We start from the raw sequence: 17093 nt of genomic DNA on the forward strand, positions 1-17093 counted from the left end.
CGACCTCCCAGAGGACATTTTCTGCAACCGCTCCCAATTTATGGAATGGCCTGCCGGACGAGATCCGTCACATTAACAATCTAGAGAGCTTTAAAAAAGCCATTAAGACGGATCTCTTCCAGCAGGCCTTCCCGGAATAAAATACTCAGCAACAGACAAGACTTCCCATCTACTGACTCTGCCTATGATGATTTTTTGTTTGTTTGTTTGGATTAGTTGATTTTAATCTTATACTGTTTAATCTTGTTTTAAGGGGGGCACTGTGTATATATAGTTGTATTTTAACTTGCTGTACGCTGCTTTGATTGCTTGGCAAAAAGCAGGATAGAAATAATATTTTTTATTTATTATTATTTATTTGTTTTCTGTGAGTTTTTCAGGCTGTGTCACCATGTTCTGGAAGAATTTATTCCTGATGTTTTGCCTGCAACTGTTGCTGGCATCTTCAGAGGCCAGCCCTTTGAAAATGTCAGGAATAAATTCTTCCAGAATGTGGCCACACAGCCCGAAAAACTGACAGAAAACTATGGATCCTGGCCGTGAACACCCTCAAGCACAGACACACCTTTGTCTGTGTACCTCACTGAGGGATAAGCATTGACACCAATACCAATCCTAATCCTGGCCCAACTGCACTGGCAGCTGGTACATTTTGAGGCCCAATTGAAAGTGCTGGTTTTAAGCTATAAAATCTTCTACAGTATGGGATCTCCATACTTGATGGAATACATTATGAACCTGCCTACACCCTGAAATCAACATCTGAGGTCTTCCTTCAAGAGATTCAGAAGGTGGTGACAAAGGAGAGACCATTCTTTGGCATTTCGCTCACACCTGTAGAATGCTCTTCTCATCAGTGAGGCCTTCCTGACTTCAACATTATCTCCTTTTTTGCACCAAGTTAAGATGTTTCTCAAACATTCTCCATTTATGGCTTCTTAGGCATCTAATGGGGTGTGACTAGCTTATTTTAAAGTAACAGTCTTGAAATCACGATCAACTGATTATCCCCGTCATTTGTTCTTGAGGGCAGTGTGGTTCTAATTGAAAAACAAATGGACATTTAATTGTAAGATACCCTGAGTCTTTTTTTCTTCTAAAAAAGGCAGCCAAGAACTGTAATGCATAATAGCAACAATTCCTCCATATTCTTTGGGCATCCTTTCCCTTACCGAGCACTGCTAGTGAAAGACAGGCTAAAAAGAGTGGTGGAGTAAGGAGATGAGGTAAAGGGGAATGCATGTGTTCATGAGGAGGGTGGTGGAAATAAGAAGTGGGACATTTCTGGTGATCTTCTGTCAGTCAGCCAGTAATGAACCAAATGGACTGATGTCTGAAGTCAGCATTCTGTCTGTCTTTGGCTTACAATTTTTAAATGTTATCTCACCAAGCTTCTCAAAGGGGAAGGTGAATGGCGAAGTGGAGAGATCATGATCATGTGCTAAACTCTAGAAAATCTAACCACTCTTTAAAGTAAGTGAAAGCATGATAGCTCATTAGGCAGCATGCAGTCAATACTACCATATGTGGCTAGGCATGTGGTATGGTCCTTTCATGGACATGCACCATCCTTGAATGTTCGCAAGGGAATCAACATATCTCAAAAAATTCTCCATAATTCAAGATCTTCTTGCATGTGTTCAAATAGTTTTAGGTGGCACTGTTTCAAGCCAGAACTTACTGGAGAATGTCTGAAACAGTGCTTCCACTTATCCCAGATCCAGAACTGCATACTAAGGGGTCTTTCTTGAGTCATTTTTTTTGGGGGGGGGGGATCATGCAGGAAAAGTGAATCTTGTATTTTCTCCCTCTTTCTCTCTGCATACATGCAACAAGAAAAAATTGGACCCAAGAGTCTCAAAACTGGAACACAGTTCAGTATTATGTTGCAACTTAAAATGAAAAGGATATTTGAATGATTACAGTAAATAATGTTTCAACTGGATTTGTAATGATTTTTCTAAACAACAGGATTCCACCATTTTGCTCCCTACATTCATCATAGCAAGTATGCTGCTGCCATCTGGCAAACAGCAGACAAGTGCCAGCCTCCTTCCCAACCTTGAGGGAGGCAAAGATGGTCAAGGAAGTTTGTTTTGGTAGTTCTGCAGCAATTCCCTCTTGAACTAGAGGACTGGGCAAAAATGCTTGAGTTTATTTATTTGCTCCTCAGATGAGGTGCTTTTAAGTACAGTGACCATGCAGCAGTTAAACGTGCTGGAAAGGGAAGCCAGATGATGGTGGTGGTGGGTTTTCTTTGGTCATATGGCATTATGCATTACTTATAAATGCATACAAATATATTAAATACATGTGCTGTCTGTTAAAAAAGGTACTTGTCACAATACTAAAATATGATGACAAATGCAAAGAACATACAGTATACCCTTTGAGCTAGGTAACACAAATATTCTTCTAGAATCTTTCACACATCCCTTCTACATAGTATTCCCACCACTCCAGTTATGGCAACCCAGTGGTAGATCCATGTAATGAAGGTTATCAGCATATGACCCTGTGGACTATGAATAATCAGCAAGCTACTGAGACCTAAGGCCCGAGAGAGACGGGCCAAAAATGACGTGCTGCTGCTGATTCTAGGGTTCCGGGGTGTGCATGCTCTGGAACCCTAGCACGTCACAGTGGTGGCCTAATGGCAACCTCCTGTCCATAGGGGGCCGCCATCCTGACGTAAGCGACATGCAGCGTACAAACGTCGCTGTGCATTGCTTACGTCTACGGCGCACCAATGGCGCACCTGTGACATGTGCCAGATGCCTTAGAAAGAACCTGCTTTTTGTAGGTTCTTTTTACGCTGGAGGGAGTTAAAACAGGAACCTCCAGTCCTCTGTTTTTGGGTAGTCTGTTGAGCCCCTTAAGCTACTTTTTACTGAGAACACACAGGTGCTACCAGACTCTGCCTGCTCTTTTGTAATGTTTAATGAAAAAGGAAGCATAGAATCATAGAGCTGGAAGGGTCCCCATGGACCACTGGGTCCAAGCCACTGCTCAGTGCTGGATCTCCAGCTAAAGCATCCCCAGCAGGTAGCTGTCTAGCCTCTTTTTGAAGATGTCCAGTGAAGGAGGCCTCTCCACCTCTCTAGGCCACTGGTTCCATTGTCAAATGACTCTAGGCAATTGGGCCACTGCTCAATTAGGAGTTCCCCTAGTTCAGCGCTCCTTTAGTTCCCCCCCCCCCTCACTGGATACTGTTTTCTGGGGAACAGAGAAACTCTACCACACCATGGTGACCTCAGAGACTCATGCAAAGGCCCATGGCAGTTCAGGGAAAGATAACTCAGTTCCCTCCAGATATTTGGACTATAATTCCTGTGAATCCCATCACTGGTCATTCTGGCTGGGGGCTTGTAGCCCCACACACCTGGAAGGTACCAGGTTGCCCAGCCATGTTGTAATTGTGTAGTGTGGACCTAACCCCCTTTCTCTCCTTCCTTTACAGGTATACCTCAAGTAACAAAGCCTCTGAGAAAGAAGCTTAATTTTACAAAGTGTTTTTATGCCTGATGTGCCTTTTCTTCCTACTTGAACCCTCTCTAGCTGGAAGCTTTTTCAGCAGCAGCAGCACTGTGAAGATGTTGAAAGAAGGTGGAAGAAACACAGACTTTTGACGGCAGCATGTCTGCAGTAAGCAATGCAATAAACTTTGAGCCAAGAAAGAATGGGATTCTACTCTAGCTGATGCTACTGGAGCAGAATGTGTCGGCCTACAAGAGGCAAAGTGAACACCAGCTACATCCAGAATCCCTTACTGTGCATGTGTGACAGCAATACAGAAAAAAGGGGAGAGCAGATAAGCTTGTCTCACCAGCTACTCCAAACACATTAAAAGGGGGTAGATCTGTAACTTTGGCCATCAAAATAGAAATTGTAAGCAAAGTAGGGAAAAATCATCCCAGGATGCATTGTGAAAGAAGCCTTGGTCTTTAGAAGGCTCACAGTGTCTTGCTTATTCATGCAAGGCTTATCTGACCTGGTTGTTTCATTTCACATGTACTGTAGATATCTTTAGTTCTGAACAAAAGGTCTGCTAAAACATGTTCGAGGTACTGTACTCTACTTTTTTGGTGATGTAGGAATCCATTCCTTTCCATGTTATTTCTTCCTCTGGTACCAACATTTTGTTAAAGAAGTAGTAACTACTTCTACTACCCAGGAACACATCTGCTTTGTTAACTGAGGTATACCTATACTGTACTTCATTGATCAATCCCCTTTGACTCCACTGGCAATGAGTTAAATTAAACAGTTGGGAAGTAGCAAGGAGGGGCTAAATTAGCAAGCCTCTCATCAAACAGCAACCTGACAGATTTGATAAAACAGAGAACCCACGTGTTTCTCATTCTATGTAAATGGACAAAGGCCTTTTGCTATGAGAGCAAGAAAACTTAGATGTTAACCCAGTTTAGAAAACAAAAGGCTCTGTGTTAAGTCAAATGCTTGCAGCATATCTTCCAACAACATCTGGTCCACACAATAGTACTATACTTTATCTGTTTACATCTACTCTGGCAAACAACTAATTTCAAAGACCGTAGCATCCCCCCCCACCCCCGGCCACTATTTAGAAAACCCTCCAAGTGTCTCACCCCTACTTTCATATCTTGTGAGATTTGCAGGCTTTTCTTTTCCTTTTGTTTCGACAGAGAAAACAACTTTCAGCGTTTTAAGAGCTACTGATGATCTAGAGCAGGCTCATCAACTGGGTGGCTGGAACATCAATTCAAGATATCAAGTCAAAAGCAGGCTGGTGGGGTTTGCCAGCCATTGCAGAGGATGGGATGGAGAGGCTTAGTGGTTTTCAACAGAGGGGTGGCGCAATGGAAGCAAATGTAAATGTCTGCATGAATCTCAGAAAAGGCAGGTGATACTGGAGCATGGAGAGCTAAGGAGCTAGACTTGTGCATCCAAGCTACTCAAATAATTTTCTTTTTAGTGACCTTGGGAATCCCACAAGTCTGGACTTGTTCTTAGGTGCTTTTCTACTGGTATCTCAGGCATCTTCTACTCACATGTATTCAGACACTGGGGCATTGGAAATGGTCTGTGCTGGAGGCTGGAGACTTGTCTGACTGCCCAGGCTGCTACTGTAGCTGCAGAAACTACGTAGCTGCCCACGGGTGGGGTTGTGGGAAGCAATACGTCTGGCCTGGGGATTGAAAGGGTCCTCTTCATCTATGTCATCATAATCTCGATCCCTGGAGGAAAGGGAAAAGAATCCAGTAAACTTCAGTTCAAGTCCAAGACCAAACCCCTGTTGTCCTAAGCATATGGTTTTGTAGTGCAGGTGATACCTAAAAGCCATGGGAAAACTTGCTTTTCTTGGCTACACCAACAAGACAAGGAGATAACAGTGTGCCACCACTTGTTTGGAGAAAGTGGCAATGTTTTGCATTTCAGATACTGGAAAAAATAGGTTTTGGACCATAGCTCTCAGAATCCTACAGCCAACACAGCCAGTGAAAGGTTATGGGGATTGGAGTCCAAAATGTAACTTTTTGAGCTCTTGAGTTTTAGGGTTCAATTCCACATACAGAAAAATCAACTGTGAACAGACAATAAACAATACTGTTAGAACCAACTTTCTGTCTGGTTCTGTAGCAAGGTATCCTGGTATCCCCATGGAAGCCCAACCCTAAAAGCTGCTTGTGAATTAAACAGGAGCATACAAAAATGTATAAGAATCTCACAGTGCTTCTTCCAGCACTATTTTAATACTGGAAGTAGGACAGGATGTTGCGAATTCTAAAGAGTACCAGAAATCAGTGTTGCAGGCAGCAGGAATGCACAAAGACTGGCACGAATAGGATTGTGTAAGGCCATTAGAACCCTCTTTTGTTACTTCCTTTTCCCAAAGTTGCTCATGTGTCTGCCTGTTTCATCCCCCGTTACTGTTAATTCACTTCCCTAGCAAATGAAAGACAAGAGCAAGGGGTCTACAGATACCTGAGGCTGTTGCTCAATAACAGACATATGCTCCAAAAATGAGTTCCAGGATGCCATGCAGAACCATTTCTAGATAATTCCAATGTCATGCTAGCTAGACAATTTTAGGCAACCTGGAGCGACCCCCAGTGGGTGGTATGTGGGGCACTTCTGCAGGCTCTTTTGCAAGAAGCCTCAAATTGTAAAGCTCTAATGTGATGAAAAAGGACAGAGACATCAGGTCAGGATTATGGTTACAATGCTCCAGGACTGGGACAGCAAGCACTGAAGGCTCCAAATGTTTAACCAGAAAAATTCCAAACACACATTTTTGTTTATGTTTAAACAAATGTTTATGTTTCAATGAGGTTAACCTCATTTTTAAAAAAAATTACCTCCTCCATAATTAACAAGGGCAATTTGGTCACTGGTGTGTTTTTAGAAGACTCTTCTATTTACCTGCTGGCTAAATGGTTCCAGGCACGTGGCATGGCACAAATGATGGTGGTGAAGGACACAGCAGCCAAGAGAGAGAAGAGAATGAGGTAGAGCAAGCCTTCCACGCCATCGTAACAGATCCCGATCAAGGCATCCAGGTAATCCTTCAGTTGGAGAGGATGAAAGAAGAACAGGGGAGTGTCTTGGTTCTAATGGTGCCAAGAGGCCCTGGCAATTCATTTGCCAAAGCAGATTGTACCTTACGCTGCTGCTCACCTTATGCAGGCCTCTGCAGTCCAACATGGCAGTCAGCTGATGGAGACTGGTCTCAGAGTAGTTCAACAGCTGCTGTATGCCAAGCAGTTCATTCTGCAAAGGGGGGAAAGGCAATGATGGAAATGACATATTCACAGTTGAAAAGGAATATGCCTACCATATTCAGTAGGATGGCCTAGCAGGAGAGGAACACCCTCCTAAATACAATTGTAAATGGAGACAAAACTAGGGGCCTCAGCCCTGCAGAGTTTGGCAACATCATACAAAAGAGCTTATGGTTTTTTTTATTACTTCTGCTGCTGTTTGCTACTCACACCTCTGTAGTCCAGCTTCCCCCAACTAGACACCTTCATGAACATTTGGCTATAATTCCCACAATCTCTAGCCAGCAAAGCCACTTAGAATACTGTCTGGAGACTATGTGATTTGTAGTCCAGGATGTCTGGTAGGCACCCAGTTGAGTAAGGCTGGTATAGCTCTGTTTGGGAGTTATTCCATAACATGCTTAACAAATTCATGAAGGGGAAAGCAGGGTCAGTCACACTGTACAGCTGTTGCGGGGAAAACATCTGCAGAGTGAAGCCTACTCTATGCATACAGCTTCATCTTCATGTATGTAAAGTTGCACAATTCAGGCAGAAGCCCTGGTTAGGTAGTGGACACTCTTCAACTGATGCCCTATTAGATATGGGCTGGAGCTCTATTCATATAATTGCTAATTCCGTATGGGATAATTTTTAACTAGGATCTACCTTCTGGCAAAAGCAAGAAGTGAACAGCTTATCTGACCATAGAATTTCTAAACGCAGTCAATGAATGTATAGATACAGTTCAGGATTTTTCAATATATGTTGAGTCATAATCAGGTTACTTGCTGAACACACTCTCAATCCTTTAAAGCTATTTCTCCTCTCTGTTTGCTATTCCAACTTGTAGACTTCTGCCACAGACTCTCCTATTCTATGGTCATAGTACCTTTGCCCTTTCACTTCCCTGTTTTTCCTCTGCTTCTTTCAGAAAAAATGAACACAAACATACATAACATGAAAATGTTGGTCAGGACCCTATTCTATAGGACAGTGGCTCTCAACATATGGCATGGAATTACTATTTTTTTCTATTTACTCACTTTGGCAGTAGGAAAAAGAGGCACAGCAAACTGCATGAGGCCCTTAATCTGGTTTTGCATGGTTGTAAGAGAGCGCTGATAAATAGTCAGGGCCTGAAAAAAAAAAAAAGAGTGCACCCAGTGCATTAGCCAAATTTTACTTACAGAGCCAAGAATATGAATTCAAAGTGAACTTCACTACCTTCAAAGAAAGCAGGTTGACACCAGCTTCTTCCAAGTCTTGGGAGTCAGCCCTTCACTCACTCCTTGGCTTATGCAACATACTCAGAACATAAGGTACCCCTTCCCTCTCCCAAAAGCTGTTACATTTAAGGGCTTTTTTCTTAGGATCCTTTTATAGATTTTCCTAAACAGTTAATCTTTTCCACAGAAAAGGGAAGAATGTTAGGAAGTCTTGAGTTTTAGGAAGCCAAAAATATAGATTCCATAAGGGAACATGGATTTGGATTTCATGATAAAACCTATTTAAGGACCATATTCTCTCATATAAACTTGCTCATGTTTTGAGGTCTTCTGGGAAGACCCTTCTCTCTGTTCTATCACTTTCATGAATACATCTGGTGGGAACACAGAAGAAGACCTTTTTGGTGGCTCTTCCCAGACTCTAGAACTCCCCTTTCCAGAGAGGTTAGACTGGCATGCTCCTCGCTATCTTTTAATAGGCAGGAAAAGACTTCTTTGTTTTGGAAGACTGATTACTAAAGGGGAAAGGGCTTGCATGATGTCTTGGGTTTTCTATGTGCTGTTTTTCTTTCAGTTATTTTTGTTACAAACAGGCTGAATTTTTTGATAGTTTAATCGTATTTTTAAATTTCGTATGTTACGAATTTTTAGCCGTGTTTTTTTAACTGTTGTAAGCCGTCTTGAGTCCAAACCGGGAAAAGGGAAGGATAAGAACAACAACATACAAACAATCAGTACTGACAGACAAATAGTTTTTTTCCTACAGTGACTTTACCAAAGATGGAGAACGCTCACAAACTCCCCTCGTCACAATCCTCTAAAAACACCAGACTCACTGCTGAACATTCATTACATATTTTCAATAGTATAAAATAAAATCATTATTTTAACTGTTAAATGTTAATGATACTCAGTTTTTCTCTAGCAATTAATGATTCGTGTTACTTGTAGTTTGGCAAGTATTTTTAGTACTTCAAAATGGTTTTAAATTTAACAATTAGGTCATTAATCAACTAAATTAATTGATGAATTAATATTTCTTTACTGATCTGACATTAACTTGTTAGGGGTAATGTTTCCAAGCTTGGAAACAGAAACTTTGGCCCCATACAGACAGGACAAAATAAAGCTGCTTCAGGTCACTTTGGAGGTATGCTGTTTAAATGTTGCATGAGCCCTAAGAGTCCTGAAGCCGCACCAAAGCCACGATCTAGTCCTAAGGACTGAAGCACAGCTTTGGCGCAGCTTCCGGACTCTTAGGACGCATGCAACATTTAAACAGCATACCTCCAAAGTGACCCAAAGCAGCTTTATTTTGGCCTGTCTGTATGGGGCATATAATCCAATAGCAAGTTCCTAGCATGAAGTTATGAGCTCCCTTATCCCAGTACAGGTGGACTGGAGACATATCAGTTGAGAGCTCTCATTCTTAGTTTGCACCGACTTGGCCAAATACTCACCTGCTGGAAGGGATTGGTGAGACTTTGGGTGCAATACAGGTAGTACTGCACAATCTCTACAAAGCAAAGCACACAAGGAAGAGAGTCAAGGTGTTTGGCATCTACAAGCACTGATGCAACATCACTTTAAAAAAATCTTAATCCAAAATGGCTTTCGTCACATTTGAATACCACATTTCTGTGGGTGAGGTGGCAAATACCAAAGTGTTCCCTTTGCAGAGCTGACTTTGACCAGGTTGTGGAAGAGGAAATGCTGGAAGAAAGGTCTAAGAGTTACATCAAGCTGCTGTCAAGCCCAGAAAGAGTGGGGAAGCAAGCCTAATATGCATTTTCCATTAGGCATGTCACCAAGAATTTGGAGTAAAAATTGGCTTCACAAGAATTTTAATTTTCACAGATGGTGAAAAGCACACATTGTTCTTATCAACATGCTTGCCCCTTAATGTCAATGTTTATACTGGCTGCAGAGGTTAGGTGGCTATTGAAAGGGTTAATTCCCCTCCACAGTTTCCCTTAACCCATCCTTCATCCACTGATTCTTTCCTACAATTGCCTCCTTGCAATGTGTAATAACTGCTTTTAAAAAGAAAGGTACTGGAGAGTGTTGTCCAAGTCCATAGATTAAGAGACACAAAACCAGTGTGTTGTAGTGGTTTGAGTGTTGGTCTCCGACTCTGGAGACCAGGGTTTGAATACCTGCTCAGCCATGGGAATCCACTGGCAAGTCACATTTTCTCAGCCTCAGAGGAAGGCAAAGGCAAATCCCCTCTAAACTAATCTTGCCAAGAAAACCCTGTGATAGGTTCCCCTTAAGGTCACCGTAAGTCAGAAATGACTAGAAGAGACACAAAAACAAAGAATGTTGAACAAACACTAACAGAATTGAATTTTCAGTGAAGCTTCCAACAGCTAGGGGTAAAACATGTCCTGTATCTTGTCCTATTATGTAATAGTACATCATTGCATCTCTTCTTACTTATTACTCTCATTCTTGCAACCAGAATGTTTGAAGCTTGACAAAACGCAGAAACAAAACCTCTGCTTTTATCTGTTGTCAAAGCTCAGCGTAGCTTTGAGCATATGCAAAACTGTCCAATTTGTATAATTTACTACTTGCAAATAACTTGTTTTTCTTCGTGAGAGTTTGGTCCAGAATACCTAATCCTTAATGACAAGATTGAGGTATTATGCTTTGGTAGAAAGGATGCTCTCATAGATTTATGCTACACCCAAGCAACAGCACAAATCTTATTAATGCACAACTGAGCATGATGTGAACTCTGCATTCTCATTTCATGTCCACTATATACAGCAATTAACAGCTTCTGCACCTGTAAGTATTTGAGAAGCTACTCGCAGCTTTGAGAAGTGCTCTTCACTTCCATAGTTATCAACTATGGATAGAGAGAAAGAACACGTGTGTGTGTAAGTAAGTAAGAGAGAGAGAGAGAGAGAGAGAGAGCTTGCTATGACAACAAGGGGCAGGGATTAACTGGGGAGGAGGGCTAACAAAACATCCTTCTTAACTAAGCTGAATATTCTTTAATCCAAATTCAAATGTGATACAAGCAAAGCAAAGACCTTGGACGCTCACTACAAGGATATACATACTCACCCCCAATCCAAGTTAATAGCTTACTGCTTGAGCTATATACAGTGCCCTGCGCCATGCACGGATGCATTTTACGCGGCTTCCAGCTTACGCAGAAGCCGCTTGGGAGAACAATAATGGCACGTGCGCCTGCAACACACACACACCGCACTGCCACATGCACGCACCCCATTATTTTCTATGGGGCTCGAGCATAGGCAGATTTTCTCTTACGCAGGGGGATCCGTAACGGATCCCCCGCGTAAGGAGAGGGCCCACTGTATACTGTGACATTTTCCCCAAACCTAATGTTCTCCAGATGTTTGGGACTACCACTCCCAATATCTCTGACCACTTGCTATGCATGAAAGAGTTGAAGGGACTTGGACACCCAAACATCTAGAGGGCATCAGATTCGGGAAGGCTGCACTGCAGATTCCCCAGGGGAGTGTGAAGCCCATTAGTGCAGGGCTAGGGCTGAGCCCTATAAACTTCAATCAGTTTTAGGTCTCATCAGCTAATCGTCAGTACAGGCAAGACTTGCCTGTATGACATCTCAACTAACATGAACACCAGTTTCCTTACCTGTACTGAGGTCATCTTTCGTCATGTTCACAATGAACTTATCAGGAGCCACACAGAAGTCACTGGTACCCTATGAGAATGAAATTTTTTTAAAAGGGAGCCATTGCAATTCCCAGATGTACTGAGGAGGTCACTAACCTAAGTAAGCCTTAAACATTGGTCCCTGCATGGTCGTCACCCAGGTTGGCGGGGGGGGGGGGGGCATTTGTCACGTGAATGTGAAATCTACACTGATAGACCATGCATTCAATTTTATGTTCAGAAGACTTAATATAAAAGGTTAAATTAATTTAAATAATATTCTTCCATTTTCTGTCCTCAACCATTTTTTACATGGGTGAGTGTGTACAAAAGGCACTTTTAACACCTTACGTAAAAGCTACAAAAATCATCCATTTGCAGTAGGAATTGAACGCAGGGCAATAAGGAGGCTAAACAAACAGTGAAATACTTCCCGTTTAACTCTATCTCTTTGAAACATCCAGCTAAAAAGAAAAATTGAACAGACTAGTTTGTAAACAGCGGGGGGGGGGGGACTGTTAGCGGTGGCCTCTGCCCAGTCCCCAGTTCTAACTGCAGTTGTGTGCTAGGGCTGCTTATGACTAAAACTTGTTGAAGTGGGCTGGCACATCCTACAGGGCTGACTGGGATAGGCAACATGGTGTCTCCTTATGCCAAAATTGTTGTCTGGGGCTGAGCAGTAAAGACAACCCCACAAAGGAAACTCAGAATTACTTTTCACATCTTTTATAAGTGGGCCTTTTGGACTCATAATCATGGTGGTAGAAGGAACCTCAGAATATGCTAAGCGCTGATCAGGCATCTATCTGAACACATGAAGGTTGTAAGTGGATAGAATCCTAGAGCTGGAAGGGGTCCATAGGCCATTGAGTCCAACTTCCTACTCAGTGTAGAGCAGGGATGGGCAACAGTGGAGGGTTTCCCCTGGATCTTAACAGCCTGCACTGCCCGTTTCTTCAAAATGGCAAGTTAACAGAAGCTATGGAATGTATTAAAATGAACAATTACACTCTTTTGCATTCTTCTGGGGGGGAGGGGGCGCACAACTGTCAATTTTTAGGCTGGAAGGAAAGAAACTTTTTTTTCAGCAATGAAGGGTGCTCTAGGAGGTCTCTGGGGCCTGGAGAGGGGTGCTTGATAGATGTATGAGGCCTATATATTACTCATTTCCTATCCAGAAAGCAGAGGGATGGCCTTGTCCCCTCTCCCTGTGCCCACCTTTTCTTCCTGCCTCAGTCCCCCCAACTCTTATCTGTTGAGCAAAGGGATCTGAACTACTGCTCTACTCTTGTTCATTTGAAGGTGAGTAGAATACTTAGCATTGATCAGAAGCCATTCTTTCTAAGGATCTCAAGCCACAGGGATCGTCCTAGTGTAAAAATGAAGAAGAGTAAAACACCACTTCTCATCTCACTAAGGTCAGGGATGTGGCAGTGAGGCTGCCCTGTACAGCACTATCTCCTAAACCCACCCTAGCATTCATATATTCAGGCAAATGCCTGAAAAGAACATCAGCAATAAAAGAATAAGAAACTCAGAGTACGAAGATTCCTCAATACACCAACTGCAGCAGGGATAGCAAGGGAACCAAAATCTTTCCTCTGTCTTTGCAGCATCCCCAAATCAACACAATGTTTGTATCTGCATTTATAAAAGAGGTCAGAATGGTCTCCATTGCTAGTGGGATATACAGGATTAGTCAGAAAGGGAGCACAAAAGATGCACATCAACTATCACCAAGTAGCAAGAGCAGCAGTAGCAGGGGAGGGGCAACCTCTGCTCTCCAGATGTTCTGGACTAGAAATGCCATAAACCCCAATCAAAAAGGCCACTACCAGGGAAGCATGGGAGCTGTAATCCAAAAAATTCTGGTGGACACTACATTGCTAACCCTCAAAGCTAGAGTTTATGCAATTAATGATACCTCAGCTTCACCATAAGGGAAAGAGAGAAAGCAAGTGGCTCAAACATTGTGCTTACCACTGCTGCTGAAACATCCACTGCAAAAGAAGCCCAGCTGAGAATGAGTGTGAAAAGCCCACAGCACAGGATCCTGTAGACAAAACCAAACAATAGGAGGACAGAAGTGAAGGCGCTGAGACTGGGAACACAGAACCCCAGCACCACAGAGGTACAAAGCACGCCAATAGGCTTCAAAGGCAGTTTTACAGTACTTACTGGCCCTTGCTTCCCTCCTTTTAACAACCCTACAAAGCAGGCTGCTGTTACACCCATTTCATAGATGCAAAGAGGTAAGACAGAGAGGAGAAGGGTTACCACTGGGAAACATTCACAGTGAGTCCACAGATGAAATCAGAACTGAACTCTGCTGCCTGGTTCAGAGTACAATTAAATGGGTTGCATATGCTTATCAGGACATACAAAATAAGCTGGGCCCTACCAAGATCATAACTTCAAGATCATACCTTCTTGGCATATTCTTGGTTCAGAGCACCCCTACACTGGAAAATATGATGACAGAACAGCTGACACAACATAACATTTGTGCACACAAAATCTTGTGACAAAAAAGCAAGCAGTCCTCCTTGGCAAACAATAATTCCAACTCTCTATCTTAATCTATCGTTCTCCTTTTAGTTTTATTAGGTAGTCTCTCTTGGCTAAGAGGAGGAGGGAAACTGCCCACTATCCCATGCCACAGATAAAAGGGAGTCTGGGGAGTGCTCCATAACATGAATCTGGGAAACTTCCTAGTGCCCTTTTCACCCTTGACCAAGATCCCATTAATTAAGGGCTTTTAATTAATTAAGGCTGGCCCAGTACCATCAGGGGCTGGCCTGAAGACAGAGGCTCCTCCCTCCCTAACTGTCATCGTTGGCCTCTGAGGGAGAGAGAAGGCTGGCCCAGTACCATCAGGGGCTGGCCTGAAGAAAGAGGCTCCTCCCTCCCTAACTGTCATCGTTCGGCCTCTGAGGGAGAGAGAAGGCTGGCTCAGTACCATCAGGGGCTAGCCTGAAGAAGGAGGCTCCTCCCTCCCTAACTGTCATCTTTCGGCCTCTGAGGGAGAGAATTGGCTGGCCCAGTTCCATCAGGGGCTAGCCTGAAGAAGAAGAGCCCTCCCTCCGGTCCATCTGCCTTGGTCCAGGCCTCAGAGGGAGAGAAGAATGCTGGACCTGATTCCCTCCCCCCCTCACCATTCCCTTCTCCTTTTGTGTCGTGTCTTTTAGATTGTAAGCCTGTGGGCAGGGAACTGTCTCTTATCCCCTCTATTGTAAACCGCTTGGATTCCCAGTGATTGGGCGGTATATAAATAAAACCTATTATTATTATTATTATTTTCATCAAGGGGAAACAATCTGTGGCCACATCAATGTTGAGATGAGCCTCACTTCCTGGGCCTCTGCATGTTCTGAGTCGTCTTAGGAAAGAGAAAATGTCCTACCAGTACCATACTGACCACAACCATTGCAAGGGTTTCTTGATAAGAATCCTATCCTCTGGTGTAGCAAAACAGGAATAAAGCAAGTTCCCAGGCACAAGACTTTGCCACCTCATGTTTTGGGTTGTGGAGTGGCACCCTATTAGCCTCCGGAGATTGTCTGGCAGCACATGAGTGCATGTGTATTGAACATCATCTTTCCCCTCCATCCCCATGCAGTGTTTACTTACATAATAAGCAGACATTTGGAGTGCTTAGCTAGGCCCAGACAGGCAATAAGGCAGATCACCAGGTTGAGGATGAACAGCAAGAGGTAGGAAAGCCATCTGTACAGAGAGAAGACTGGTAAGAGAAGCCTGCAGAAATTCAAGCAACAGACAGGGAAATAACCTAGCAAGGCTACCAATATGGAGTTTCAGAGACTGCAGTCCCTCAAAACCACTGAATTAGCACCAGCACCACTGCAGCATTATGAAAAAGACTGAAATTTAGGAAGCACAGCTAAATCTAGGAACTAAAAAGGGGAAAAATTATTCAAGGCCATTTATTTCATTTTTATGCTGCCTTTCTCCCAGAAAGGAATCCGAGGCAGCTCACAAATATAAAAACTTTACAATAAAAATTTAAAAACCTAAAAGCATAGATGTAAAAACAGTATTAAATTTCATACATTTAAAAAAATTCAAAAGGTTGAAGCCACACTTCAGAACAATAGTCAGAGAAGACTTGGTCTGATCAGAAATTGGAGATGGCAAGAATTAAACTTGGGCCAGCTGCATACAATACAGGTGCTCTGCTACTTATATTTGAATACCATGTTTTCTGGTTCTAAATAAGCAGGGAGGCAGGAGATCCAGTTATGTAACACTGAAGAAAATAATTGTGTGTTTGTTCATAGCCACTCCATATAGTTCAGATTATCAGTTCTCTACCCTTCCTTTACCACTGGATCTATGTAGTCACTTATTGATGCGCTTCCATATTGCAGTGGAACAGTGTCTTCTAAAACACCATTATTTATCCTTTCTAGTCCAAATAAGCAGTGATATAAGCAATTAGTGAATGGTATATGTGGATGGAGAGAAGGGATATGCCCATCAGTATCAAAAACTTAACTGGACAGCTGTTAGATTCCATAATTCAGAACATGCTGTTCTTTGGAGATTTTTAAAAAGAGGCTGGATGGCCATCTGTCAAGAGCATTCCTGCATGGCAGGGGGTTGGACTGGATGGCTCTTGTCTATTCCAACTCTATGATTCTAAGGATGGTCTTTGCCAGCCCAGCATTTTCCAGATGTTTGATACCCCATGACCTTTGTAGATGTGCACTCCAATGCACCTGGAAAGCCTCCAGCTGGGGAGGGCTATTAGAAACTACACACACACCAATAACTCAATGTAACACTGAGAGCAATGATGACAACCAACATATCCTATGGATTCTTTTTAAAACGTGCACCTAATTAATTGAATATAATTAATTTAAAAAGTCAAATCCCACTTCTCCTAACTTTTAAAACAACAAGTTAGTTTCCCCATTCCTAACTAACATTCCAAGCTCTGTCTGGAATTAAGTTTTACTGAACACAGTGGGGCTTACTCCCAAGCAAAAAATCATGTCCATTTTGTAGGTGAAAACATAACTGATATTTTTAGCACCAGCACATTTTTCTGGCATGCCACTAGAGGAGGTGGCAATTACACAAGTTAGTGGTACTTTTCTTCATGAAGTAATCTTTCATAAATTCTTACTGTAATGCTTCTTTATATGTATATACATCGATGTTATATAGATGCTCATTGAAGCATGTACATGTTTAGCTTGAAGACAAGCCAATTGTACACCAGAAAACTACGACATTACTTTTAGGTCACAAGAAAAACATTGTCTTTGCTATGTCTAAAAGTCACATGTGAAGTTGTCCTTGGAAATTATTTAAAATAAGGTGCCAACATCCTTGTCTGATTTGCAGCCTTATGAAGGCTTCTGGAAAACTCCAAAGCATGTCCTCTGTTTTGAGCCTTTATTTGAGCTTATCATGATAAAGGTATTGCATGACCACAGAT

At 42.6% G+C, this 17093-nt stretch overlaps 1 protein-coding gene across 2 annotated transcripts in view; it reads right to left on the minus strand.

Annotated features, from left to right (window-relative positions):
- Nucleotides 1–17093, minus strand: part of TTYH2 (tweety family member 2) — a 96027-nt gene that overhangs the window by 19542 nt on the left and 59392 nt on the right. For both annotated transcript variants that reach the window (XM_042451080.1, XM_042451079.1), the window contains exons 5-12: nucleotides 15257–15352; nucleotides 13607–13679; nucleotides 11606–11675; nucleotides 9430–9485; nucleotides 7787–7879; nucleotides 6658–6750; nucleotides 6403–6545; nucleotides 5031–5216 (exon numbers count right to left, since the gene is read on the minus strand). In XM_042451080.1, coding sequence (XP_042307014.1) covers nucleotides 5031–5216; nucleotides 6403–6545; nucleotides 6658–6750; nucleotides 7787–7879; nucleotides 9430–9485; nucleotides 11606–11675; nucleotides 13607–13679; nucleotides 15257–15352 — 810 coding nt within the window. The remainder of the gene's footprint in view (nucleotides 1–5030; nucleotides 5217–6402; nucleotides 6546–6657; nucleotides 6751–7786; nucleotides 7880–9429; nucleotides 9486–11605; nucleotides 11676–13606; nucleotides 13680–15256; nucleotides 15353–17093) is intronic.

The sequence above is a fragment of the Sceloporus undulatus genome, chromosome 2 (genome assembly GCF_019175285.1).
Source record: "Sceloporus undulatus isolate JIND9_A2432 ecotype Alabama chromosome 2, SceUnd_v1.1, whole genome shotgun sequence".
In the NCBI taxonomy this organism is placed as follows: domain Eukaryota; kingdom Metazoa; phylum Chordata; class Lepidosauria; order Squamata; family Phrynosomatidae; genus Sceloporus; species Sceloporus undulatus.